Raw genomic sequence first — 12,436 nt, 5'->3', positions numbered from 1 at the left:
ACTATGCCTGTGGTCATAGAGAAAATATGTGTCAGCAGCAGGATTGGAACCCAAGTCTCTGAACTCCAAGGTGGTCCTCTATTCCTGTCTCATGCTTCCTTGTCTTTCCTGAAATGCGACCTCCTGAATTAAATACAATGCTCCAAGCAGGTTCTGATGACAGCAGAGGACAGTAGGAAGGTTACCTCCTTTGTACTAGAATTGATTCTGATTCATGCACGAAGGCCCCATAAACCCATCAACATTCCCACACCAGGGAGTGACTGAGATGCTGCTATGCACACACACAGACACACACACATTCAGAAGGCTAATGATAGCACATGCCTGCTGGAATCAAAGGATTTATTAACCCACGGTCTGCTGTAGCAGGAGCCCAGACATGCTGTTCTCTAGCCATCCACAGTGGAAACCCCATGGAAAATGGTGGCAGGGGAGGCAACAAAGCTGAGCTGTAGAGCAGAAGCAGTGTGGCACTGGGTGCAGGGGTCACTACCACCTGCCTGGGACAAGGTACATCTCTACTACTTCCTACCTGAATAGCCTTGGACATGTCATTTGCATAGGCTCTGGGCTTCAATTTCTCCATCTGTAAAATGAAGGAACTGGACTAAATGACCTAAGGTCCCTTTTAGTTCTAAATCCTCTAATTATATGGTCCTAGTCAGACCACAGGCGCTGGCCCTGCTATGAGGTTGGTGATGAAGCAATGAGTGGTCAGGTTTGAGAAGAGAGACTGCTAAAGTGCCGCCTGAAGCTTTGTGCCTCTTGCAGGGCCAAGAGAAACACAGTTGCAGACCCTGCCCCTAGAGGGGCAGTCACTGCCCTTCGGCTGCACAGGAGACAGTCTCAGCACCAAGGTTTGCTGGTTGGGGACAAGCAATCTGGGTCCCAACCTTCCTGGAGCCAGGACGGGCTGCTAAGTTTTGCCCAAACACATCACCTGTCCATAGACAGTGAGCTGGTGTTAGCAATGTGGCAGCCATGAGGCCTCACATTGAACTGGAGAGGGTCAGGCTCTTCAGGGAAAGAGAAAGCCTGTAGATAAGACTAGGAAATGACCATCCTGGACCCACTGGCGGTGCTGAAAAAAAGACACAAAAAGTCAAGTGGGACCGTCTGGGATGGCTTTTCAATATGTGAAATCAAATGAGGAGATTGGTGAAGCATAGCAGTGGGAGAAATGAGAAAGCTGGATAGTAGATACATCATTTCAAGAAGGAGAAGAAAGGAGGATGGTTTGTGTAGCATTTCACTGAGAGAAGGAAGGAAGTGGGGTGGCTTATTTACATCCACAAGTTCTCTTGGTCAAGTCCACTAAAAAGAGAGTGAGATGGTTTTTCTGGCCCTTCTGAAATGTGATATGGACAGTGTTCTACCTTACCTTCCACCTCTCCCCACATCCCCCTAATTCAATCATTGCCTATGTAGGTCATGAGTAGATATGTGCAGTGGAGGCTGCCAAGCATTAGCAGAAAAGCAAGGGAGAGTTAATTTCTGGAAGGCTTCATAATCTTCTCCCTCTGGTGCCAACTGCTTGGGAAGGGTCTGGCCTTCTCTCCAAAGGCTCCTAACAGAGGCTGGGGTTCCAAATTAGACTGTGACCAGGCCCCACGTGGTTCAGTCCAAAGGGAAGCACCCACTGCTAGCTGCAGGTTGCAGGCTCTGCCCCACCATCTTCCTCATCAGACTGTGCCAAAGGCGTATCCACACCATCTCCAATCAGGTCTGTGGTATTAAGTTCAGTGGAAGAAGAGGAAGAGGATGTCCTTGACATGGTCCTGTCTGATGGGGGCCTCTGCAGATTCAGTTCCTCTGGGTGGTCACCTACACCTGACCAAAAAGAAGCACTGGTCAGTAGCCAGGCAGGGTAAGATGGACCTAAGGAGTATTTGGTTTCCTAATAGTGTGGAATAAAGAGGTCCATCTGGGCAGTGACCCCTTCTAGCTAGGGACTTCATACATTGTGGGACAGCTAGGTGGCACTGACCCTGAAGTCAGGAGAACCTGAGTTCAAATCCAGCCTCAGACACTTAGCTATGTGATGGTCAAGTCACTTAATCCCAATTGCTTCTTTAAGAAGAAAAAAAGAAAGAAAAATTAAATCAATCAATCAACCATAGAACACACAACTGACCCCCTGTAACAGGGGTTCTTAGCCTTTTGTGCATTATAGACCCCTTGGGCAGTCTGCTAATGGATGCCTTCACAGAATAATGTTTTTAAATGCATAAATAAAGCACATAGGATTACAAAAGAAATAAACTACTCTAAAATATTGTTATCAAAATATCAAAGACCCTGAGTTAAGAACTCCAGCCCTAGAACATGGTTATGCCAGTTATTCAAAGGTTTTCCTCCCACAAGTTTACTTATTGGTTTAGTGGGAAAAGCCATGAAATGGGAGTGGGTGCCAGCTCTGCTCTCTGATGCCTACTTCTGTGACCTCTAGGGAATCACTTCCCCTCACTCACCCTATTCTGTAAAACAGAGAGACTCTCCTTTTAAGTCCCATGTTCTTCACTAAGTCCTCTGCTTCCAGCTCTGATTTTTTGGAATTCTAAGAAACCAGGTTAAACTGAATCCCAAGAGCAAGAGGGGGAAGAGGAGCTTGTTGCCTGAGTGATAATAGGAGGAGAAGCCTGGGAGTCCTAGCCATGTCAGTAATTGTATTTGCTAATTGTATCCTGCTTCCTCCTCCTCCTCCTCCTCCACCTCCTCCAGGCCTGAGTCACAGAGCCAGCTGCCTGCTTTCTGCAGCAGGTGGGGCCTCACAGGGGGTGGGGGTGGTTCTCAGCACCATCCTGCCACTGCCAGGAAAGGAGGCTTGCCAAAAAAAACCTCCCCCACCCAGGTGCCAGGCTGCTCACAATTCTCATTAGAGTTTCATTCTTGGGTTCCTCTCCCTGAGGTCATCTTGGCTATGCTGAGGCAGAACCAGAATCTCTGGGTCCGAGGCCAGAGTACCACTTACTCTCTGTATGACCTTGGACAAGTAATTTCCTTCCATCTATATAAAATGAGAATGTTAATCTCTAAGACCTTTTTCAGCTCTAGCACAAAGTGGCCATTTCAGTTCAGCCCTTTAGATCTGCAGGAGGAGAACCACTACTCAAGTTGTTAGGTGTTCGTTCCACAATATAACCTTATTCTGCATGAAGAAGGTCCAAAGAGCAATGGACAGCCAAGGAGACACACCACAGTCCCTGCCAGCTGTCTGCTTTTCTCTATACTGCCCAATCTGGCTCTGTAATTAGCAGGGCCAGAGGAAGAGTGGAAGGAGGGCTGGCCATCTGTTTATTTTACAATTAACAAAGGGCAAAGGGGCCTTTTCCTGAAAATTTGGCAACAGAAAACTCAAAATTGTTAGCAATGCTGCCACCACCTCCCTTACCCCAGTTGCTTCCAGTCCCACTGTTTCCCAAAGCTTGAACACACAGCCCAGTGGGGGAGATGGAGAGAGATGCCTGCTGCCTGTTACTGCCTGGGCACCAGGATCACTGGGTTTGGGTAGCAGCACACACGCAGAGCTGGGAAGCATCTCAGAATGCAGTGAGTCCGCTGGTCCGTGAGCAGGAACCCTATGAATGGTGCACTGTCTGACAGCTGGACATTCAGCCCCCACCTGAAGCTCTCCAGGGAGAGGGAGCTTCCTGCTTGACTGAACCTTTCCAGGGACAGGGAATAATTGATGATGATGATGATATTTATAATGATTTCATATTTGCAAAGTGCTTTACAAATATTATTTCATTTTATTTTCACAACTGTGGGAGGCAGGTACTATTATTATTCCCAGGTTACAGAGGGGGAAATTGGGCAGAGGTTAAGAGACTTACCCAGAGTCACACCGCTAGGGAGTGTATGAGTCTCAATTTGAACTCATTGACTCCAGGTTCAGGGATCTATCCATCTAGCTGTCTCTAGGGAACTTACTAGCTCATCTAATTAGGAAGCTCTTTTAGGATCGTGGAATTCAGAGCTTGAAAGGTACTTAGAGAACCACTAGTCCAACTCCTTCCTTTTAAATGAAAGAAAAGGAGACACAGAGAAGTTAAGTGATTTGCCCAAGGTCACACAGACAGTAAATAGTACAGCAAAGATGCAAACTCAATGCTCTTGCTATAAACTACAGCCCCACTTCCTCTGTTCCCAGTTCTCTCCCTGGGACCACGAAGAACAAATGTGTTGTTTCTGCCCTAAGATGGTCCTTGGGATACCGGAAGACAGCTATCATTCCTGCCCCACCCCTCTAAGTATTATCTTCTCCAAACTAAACACCCCTAAGTCCTGCCACTGCAGATTCCTCAGTGAGGAAGAGGACTGTGAAAGCCACAGGTCCCAAGGGCAGAAGACATACCAGATACGGTGGGTGGTTGTGGAGTTGGTGGGAGCTCCTCACAGGGCAAGAACACATCGGAGGTATCTGGGTCCCCAAAGTCAATCAGTTCAGCCTGCTCCAGTGTGTCCACATTTACTTCCATAGAAGAGATGCTGCCTATGGGAGCTGGCAAGAGAGGCAAGCGAGTTAGCATTGAGGACCCATCAATTCCACTGTGCGCGGGAGAAAAGAGTCAATTCTATACCCCAGATTCTTCCAGTCCAAGCCCCCTTGCTAAGAAGTGTTCAGCAGTGCCATGTACCACACCTGGAGACAAAAGACTTAGGTTGTACTTTAGGCTCTTCCACTGACTCACTGAGTGACTTCATCTCTCTGGGCCTGTCTCTCTATCTCTAAAATGGGGGTATTAGCGCAAGCTACTTCACAGGGTTGCTAGCAAGATAAGGGCAGGGAGTTTTATGTAAACTCTGGCTCTCTCCCAGCACCTCGGACAGTGCAACATTCACAGCAAGTCCTGAACAATTGTTTAATGGCTGGTAAAAGGAGCCTTCCTTTGTCTTTGTAATTCCAAGGGGACTTTGGAATTGTTCCAAAAGGGAACAAAATGCAGGCAAGGAGTGGATTAAGAGACCAGGAAAATCCAGGAAAGATGCCAAGGATAGTTCTGTTCATTCAATATATCTATGTTAACAAATGTTTGTTAAACTGAACTACCTCAGAGGGAATCTGGAACTGATCCACCCTCTAGGACACTGGAGAATCAGGAATAGTAATTCAATTCCATCCAAATTCAACAAAGGTTTATTACATAACTGTTTGACAGAATCTTCTGCAGTGTATTGAGGATACAATGATGAAGTAAGTCAAAAGCCTTGCTTTCAGGGAGCTTTCATTCTCATGGCAGGTGGAATAAGTACACAAGTAACTACAATAGCTACACCCACAAAATTATTAAGAACACAGGGATTTGTGTGTGTGTGAGAGAGAGAGAGAGAGAGAGAGAGAGAGAGAGAGAGACAGACAGACAGACAGACAGACAGACAGACAGACAGACAGAGACAGAGAGATTTCAGTTTCCTGAGAGATTTGAGGAGGAACTGAAAAGGCTTGAAGAAGAGGGTGGCACCTGGGTTGGGTCTTGAAAGAAGATTCTAACAGGTAGAGATATGGATAGAGTCTTTTGCAGGCTTGGGGATTGGTGAGTATAAATTCAAGAAGAAAGACATCCAGTTTGATCAGAGAAGGCACAAAGTCAAGGACCAGGAATGTTGTACTAAGATCTTGGTGTCAGATTGTGTGAGGGCCATAAAAAGCTGATGAACTGATCCTTTACAGGCAGTTAAAGAAGGTCATCCACCAAGGCTAAGAGGCCAAGCAAGGTCCTAATGCAGAACTTTCAGAATCCAAATGAGAGAGCAGAAGCTGTCAGCAGTGACCAAGGCCCTGCCTCCAGTCTTCACACAACCAATCCATCCTTCACTCAACTAACATGCAGGTCTAACCATGTCACTCCTATTCAGTAAATACCAGTGGCTCCTTATCACCTCTAAAAATCTTCCATTTGGCTTTTAAAGCTCTGAACAATCTGGTCCCTTCCTACCTTTCTACTCTTCTTACATTTTACTCCCTTCTACATACACTATGATACAGAGACACTGGCCTTCTTGCTGTTACTCAAATGCTACACCTCATTTCCCAACCCCATGCCTCTTCAGAGGACATCCACATGCTGGGAATGCTCTCCTCACCTTCACCTCTATGCTTCCCTGGCTTCCTTCAAGACTGAACTCAAATCTTAGCTTCTGCAGAGGACTTTCCTGGTCATCTGCCCCTTCCCATAATCCCTTTCTTCTGAGATTTTCACCTCCTACTTCTACTGTACATATCTCTTAAATATATAGTTCTTTCCATGACGTCTACTCCATTAGAATATTAGCTTCTCAAAGACAGAGATTGTTTTGACCTTTCTTTGGATCCCCATTGTACAACACAATTCCTGGCATGTAGTGAATGCTTAGTAAATGCTTGTTGATAGGCAACAGTTTGGCTTGCTATCTACTGAGTGTTGTGATTGTTTCCTTCCCCCCATACCAGGATGATACACCCCATCCCCCTCTAGTTATGCTCACGTCTCCGAGACTCAAGGTGAAGATGTGATAGAGGGAAGAAGAATTCCGAGTCCTGCTGGAAAACTTCTTCAAAGAACTTTTGTCGATCTCGAAGGCGGAGCTGCTGCCTGTCCAGGGCTCCACGGGAATTGGGATCCATTCTGGCTCCTGTGGTGTTGGAAAGGAGGTTAAGGCCCTCCAAGGAAGGAGGCAGCATGTTGTAGTGAAAAGAGCACTAGACTAGGGACCAAGTAACCTGGTTGTCTTGGTGCCGACCCTGACATTAATTTACTGTATGATCTTAGGCAAGTCCCTGGGCCTCAGCTTCCTTATTTGTCAAATGAGGGCTTTGAACTAGATGATCTCTAAGGTTTCTTCTGCTCTGACATTCTAATTTCTATGATTCTAAATTATAGTGCATACAGAAAGACTAGACATTTGACTTAATCTTGTGCTTGGATCACCATAGCACCCAGTCTCATTTCTGGCTCCAACCTACATCCCACCATCCTCACTTAACTTCTCTTTCTCTCTCTCTCTCTCTCTCTCCCTTCAGACACACACAACATATCCTTCCCTACTGAAGCTGCCTTGTGCTCCCACAAAAGGGATGACTGTCCCAGGCACTGCCTGGCTCTGCAGAAGAAGCTGCTCCTTATCAGAGGAACCCTGCCAAATGCTAGAGGACAGTGAAGTCTAAGGACTGGGCCAGCTTGGAAGAACAGGACCAGGACAAAAAAGTCTGAAAGACTTTGCTCAAATTACCAAGGCCAGAACAGGAGAAGGAAATGAAGACCCTGGACATGGATTGGGATCTCCCTACATGTTTCCTCAGAAGGAATAATTTAGTCTGACCTGAAATTACAAACTTACAACTCCCTGGAGGCCAACAAGCTGGCTGAAGTTTATAGAATATTTCAACTTTAGTATTTGCTGATATTCAGTTTATTCAATTTTAAAATGAAGATATTCAGTATCTGTGAGGATATCACGTTATATACTGTAAGGGAATCCATAAATGTAAACTGTTATTATAGAATGTTAAAACTACAACATAGGCTTTAGAATACAGGATATTAGCACACAGAATGACTGAGTCCAAAACGTCAGAGTCAGAAGAGATTTAACGTCAGAGAGGAAAGCCAGTTTAGAGATCATCTGGCCCAAACATTATCCCTTCACAGAGGGGGAAACTGAGGTACAGGAAACTTATAGTCACTTGCCTAAAATCATGAAACTATTGGCAGATTAGATCATTTGAGTACGGGGCTGAAAAGGAACTAGGGAAATAAATGCTAAGTTCAATTCTCCTGATTTCTTTGGGTGCCTTTTTATATCTAAGAGACTTTAAAATATTAAATGTCAGAGCTGGAAGCTATCTTTCATCTGTGAAGAGGGGTACTAGAACTGTGTTCCCGTTTTCATTGGGTTTCCGCTAAGAACAGAGTTCTTCTGGCTCTCTATCCCTGGTTCCTAGGATGGAGGCACACCCTTTCCCAGCAGTATGTCCTTCTAGGTTATCCACTTATCATCTAAAACAGCCAGGACCTGAGGGGCTTAGGAGTCTAGGTGGAGACCAGTTAGGGAGGGTGGGACCCCGAAATATGGAGCTGGCAAGGGCGTAGAGGAAGTCAGAGTAGGGCGGGAGATTTGGCAGCAGGGAAAGGTTGGGGACAGAGAGAACTGCTGTGACTAGGATCCCTGGGAAAAGCTGTCAGAGCAGCCGCCCAGGTCACCGAGCTAAAAATACCCCTGAGCCCCGCAGGGGCGCTAACTGGGGGTGGAAGAAGAGGGGGAGGGGGTTGAGCTGGCCCCAGAAACCCCCTCCCAAAGAGATCTTTTTCCACCCTCCCATCACCCTGCCCTGGGGACCCCAGGCCAGTGGGACTGTAGGAATGACGATACCGCGCAACCGGCAGAGAGGGAGGTAGGGAAGAAGAGGGTAGGAGAAGGTTGTCGGGGGAGGGACGTTAGGTAGAAAACCTTGTTTACTGGTCTTAGGGGAGGAGCGCATGACAGGAGGGAGAGAAAGACATACTGACCATGCTCCAGGGGACAGGGCAGGGGATGAAATCCGGAGATCCAGACCCAGACACCGCGAGGTCCCTTTCCCCTTCCTCCCCCACCCACGTAGCGACTCCCAAAAGGCTCCACATAGAGCGAGAGCTAAAGAATTTCCCTAAAAAAGGAAAAGGCGAAGAGTGGTTGGGGGAGGGGGAATCGAGAGACGAAGGGGGTAGGTTCCTGCTTGACCCTCAGCTGCCCAGCTGGGTTTTCCCTGTCCACTCCTCTTCGCACCCAGGGAGCACCTGTCCTCCACGGGGCTCCCTCCTACCTGCCTGGCAGCCCCTGTCCCAGTCCCCAAGCGGCCTCGGCTTCCCGATGAGTCCGAGGAGACGCTCCGGGGGCCGCTGGCTCCGAAGGAACACTGCGCGTGTGCGCTCGCCCGCCCGGTGTGAGCAGTTCCGACGGGGCGGCGGCCGCGTGGGCGTGAGAGCCAGCCGGCCCCGCCAAGCGGGGTGTGGCCCTGGCGGAGACAGCGACCCACGCTCCGCCCGTCCGGCGGCGTCGCCGAGGGCTCCCTGAGGACCGACCCAGGGAGAGTGAACTAGGAAGAGGCGGACGGCGGAAGCGGGGCTGAAGGGAGGTGGAGAGTCCCTGCGGCATGGGTGTTTGATGGGTATTTGATGGGTGTTTGGGATCCCCATTCTCACCATCGGACCCTCTAGCAGACTTAGATGCCCGAAGGGACACTACTCACATAAACATATCAGTTGAGAAGGCAAAAGGACCGAAAGTTAGACGCACAGTCATTTTTCGTAGCGTTCAAACAAATTGATATCTCCAGCACAACTCACACATCAAACTCTTCTTTACATACTTTGGGTACACAAGCATATTGATGGAAGGTCTTTTTTGCGTTCATCAGATAAGGAAATGAACATATGTTCTCCCTTGCACGCTCACATTTGGGATATAACTTACATTTCTCTATATTGCTTAAAACGTTTACAAAGCACTTTCCTCATGGCAACTCAGTGAGCCAAGGAACCACAATGCACACACCCATAGCAACCCTGTCCACACGCAGACAACATTAAAATACAAATGATTTCCCATGCAAACCGTCAGACACACTGATGCACTCACTCCAAATCTCCTTTGTACATAGATACAGACACAGGTCTTTCTTGTACAGACAACGGGCATTTACACATGGTGTTTTTTGCACACTGACGTTTCCCTAGAAGGCACTGAAAGGTGGGGGATGAAAGTGAAGGAGTACACAGTATGTTCCCGGAGCTTTGGTGGGAACATACAACGCAGCTGTGAGCCATGACCCCGCCTGCCCTTACCCGTTACTGGATTACAGGTGCACTGTTGCACGGAAAATGGGTCACATCTACCTGTCCCTGAGACTTCACCAGACAGCTTCCTACTCTTTGCTCTCTGACCGACGTTGAGGGTACACTGGGTAGGGAGGAAGCCTGAGCCAGGGCGGAGCTTCTAGGGGAGAGAGGCGGCATCTAAACCCTTCCAGAGCCGGCTCCCACAGCTGGCCTCAGAGCTCAGCAACTCGGACCGAGAGAGGGCACTGTGGAAGGACCTGAGGAGACAAGGCCTGGAGCTGACAGATGGGAAACATAATATTAGAATATCACAGCTGGAATCTTAGCAATTATCTAATCAAATAATTAAAGACCGCTGAGGATGCAAAAGACTTTAGAGGTCACCTACTCCAATCTCCTCATTTTAAAGGGAAGGAAATTTGAAGCCACGTTAGAGAAAGTCATTTGCCCAAAGGTGGCAGAGCCTGTAGAAGAACAGTCAGAAGCCCTTCTGACTTAATGGGCTTATCTCTTTCAGTTAGGACAAAGTTCTTCATCTGGGGTTCCGTGAGGTCTGTGAATTTGGATGGGGAAAAAAAATTACATCTTGATTTCACTCAGCTCTAACTGAAAAATAACATTCCTTCCAATTATTTAAAAACATTATTCTGAGATTCGGTCCACAGGCTTCACCATATTGCCAAAGGGTTCGCTCTCTCTCCCCGCCCCACCCCACAATTAGGAAATCCTGCGCTAAAATAACAGATCTGAGACTTTAAAGATACTGTAGTCATAGATCTCCTTTTCAGAGCTAGCTTAGAACGAGAAGGGGCCTTTAAAATCATCTGATCCAAACCTCTTCTTTTACAAATGAGGAAATTGAAACTCAGAGCAGGGCAGTGACCTTCCGAGTCATACAATTAGAGGCAGAGCCAGATTTGAAGCTTCCAGAGTAACATATTAAATATACTCAGATAATATATAATATACATATTATAATAGGAGAATTCTGAACCAACCGTTCTTATTATATCATCTTAGCAAATACTTGTTTATGAAATACCTGTATATATATTTCTGTGTGAAATATATAAACATGTTACATATGTATGTATTTGTATATACATACACACATATAGGCAATATGTATTTATCAAGTACCTACTGTATGCCAGGCACTGACTGTTCAGGGACTACAAAGAAAGCCAAAAAGAACACCTCTGCTCTCTAGAAGCTCCAAGTCTAGTGTGTGTGTGTGTATGTGTGTGTGTGTGTGTGTATGTGTGTAATGCTTGTGTAGAAAATGGGAATTGATCTGTGATTTCATTCCTATAGGGAACTACCAATACACATCATCAATACTTTTTTCTCTAGTTTTTTTTGTAAATAATATTTTATTTTTTTTCCAGTTACAGGTAAAGATAGTTTTCAACATTCATTTTTATAAGATTTTGAGTTCCAAATTTTTCTTCCTTTCTTCCTCCCTCCTTTCTCTCCCTGCTCCACAAGATAGCAAGCAATCTGATATAGGTTATACATGTGCAACCATGGAAACATATTTCCACATTCATCGTGTTGTGAAGAAGAAACAGAACAAAAGGGAAAAGCCACCAAAAAAAAAAAGTGAAAATAATATGCTTCAATCTGCACTCAGACTCCATGGTTCTTTCTCTGGATGTAGATGGTATTTTCCATCATGAGTCTTTTGGAATTCTCTTAAATCATTATTGCATTGCTGAGAAGAACTAAATTAATCATAGTTGATCACTGCACATTGCTACTGTCACTGTGTACAATGCTCTCCTGGTTCTGTTCACTGCACTCATCATCAGTCCATGTAAGTTTTTCCAGATTTTTCTAAAATCTACCTGCTCATCATTTTTTATAGTATTTCATTACATTCATATGCCACAATTTGTTGAGCCATTCCCCAACTGATGGGCCTTCCCTTAATTTGCAATTCTTTTTGCCACCACAAGAGCTGCTGTAAATATTTTTTGTACATATAGGTCCTTTCCCTCTTTTATGATCTCTTTGGGATATAGACTTAGAGGGTATGCACAGTTTGATTTCCCTTTGGACCTAGTTCCAAATTTCTCTCCATAATGGTAGGATCAGTTCCTAATTCCACCAACAATGCATTAGTGTTCCAATTTTCCTACATCTCCAATATTTATCATTTTACTTTTCTGTCATATTAGCCAATTTGATGGGTGTGAAGTGTTACCTCACAGTTGTTTTATTGTGCATATTTCTAACCAGTATTGATTTAGACATTTTTTCATATGACTATAGATAGCTTTGATTTCTTTGTCTGAAAGTTGGCTGTTCATGTGTTTTAACTATTTGTCAATTGAGAAATGACTTGTATTATAAATTTGACTCAGTTCTCTACATATTTGAGAAATGAGGTCTTCTTCAGAGATTCTTGATGTAAAAATTGTTTCCCATCTTTCTGCTTCCCTTCTAATCTTGGTTGCATTGGTTTTCCTTATGCAAAAACTTTTAAATTCGATGTAATCAAAATTATCCATTGTGGATTTCATGATGTTTCTCTATCTCTTGTTTGGTTATAAATTCTTCCCTTCTCCAGAGATCTGACAGGTAAACTATTCCTTGCCCTCCTAATTTACTTATGGTATAATTCTTTGTGTCCA

At 45.6% G+C, this 12,436-nt stretch overlaps 1 protein-coding gene across 3 annotated transcripts; it reads right to left on the bottom strand.

Moving 5' to 3' along the window:
- Positions 1 to 331: 331 nt before the first annotated feature.
- Positions 332 to 8,968, bottom strand: DBNDD2 (dysbindin domain containing 2). Of its 3 annotated transcripts, none has more exons than XM_072633723.1 (4): positions 8,786 to 8,968; positions 6,472 to 6,618; positions 4,361 to 4,507; positions 332 to 1,833 (listed from the first exon to the last, which is right to left on the bottom strand). In XM_072633723.1, exons 2-4 carry the CDS (start codon positions 6,608 to 6,610, stop codon positions 1,646 to 1,648), a joined length of 474 nt encoding a protein of 157 aa, XP_072489824.1. In that variant the 5' UTR covers positions 6,611 to 6,618; positions 8,786 to 8,968; the 3' UTR covers positions 332 to 1,645. The 3 variants fall into 3 exon arrangements, with proteins under 3 accessions (XP_072489824.1, XP_072489825.1, XP_072489826.1); XM_072633724.1 differs by having other exon boundaries at positions 8,790 to 8,955; XM_072633725.1 differs by lacking the exon at positions 8,786 to 8,968 and adding an exon at positions 8,493 to 8,595.
- Between the last annotated feature and the right edge of the window lie 3,468 nt (positions 8,969 to 12,436).

Source organism: Notamacropus eugenii, chromosome 1, assembly GCF_028372415.1.
Source record: "Notamacropus eugenii isolate mMacEug1 chromosome 1, mMacEug1.pri_v2, whole genome shotgun sequence".
Taxonomy (NCBI): Eukaryota; Metazoa; Chordata; class Mammalia; order Diprotodontia; family Macropodidae; genus Notamacropus; species Notamacropus eugenii.
Note: the sequence above shows the minus strand (reverse complement) of the source record. Positions and strands in the feature narration are given on the sequence as shown.

Excerpts from the sequence above, each read along its gene's own strand:
- DBNDD2 (XM_072633723.1), bottom strand. The coding sequence starts at position 6,610 with ATGGATCCCAATTCCCGTGGAGCCCTGGACAGGCAGCAGCTCCGCCTT. Across the intron at positions 4,508-6,471 it reads TCACCTTGAGTCTCGGAGAC|CTCCCATAGGCAGCATCTCT; the intron begins GTGAGCATAACT and ends CTCTCTTGCCAG. Across the intron at positions 1,834-4,360 it reads ACAACCACCCACCGTATCTG|GTGTAGGTGACCACCCAGAG; the intron begins GTATGTCTTCTG and ends CTTTTTGGTCAG.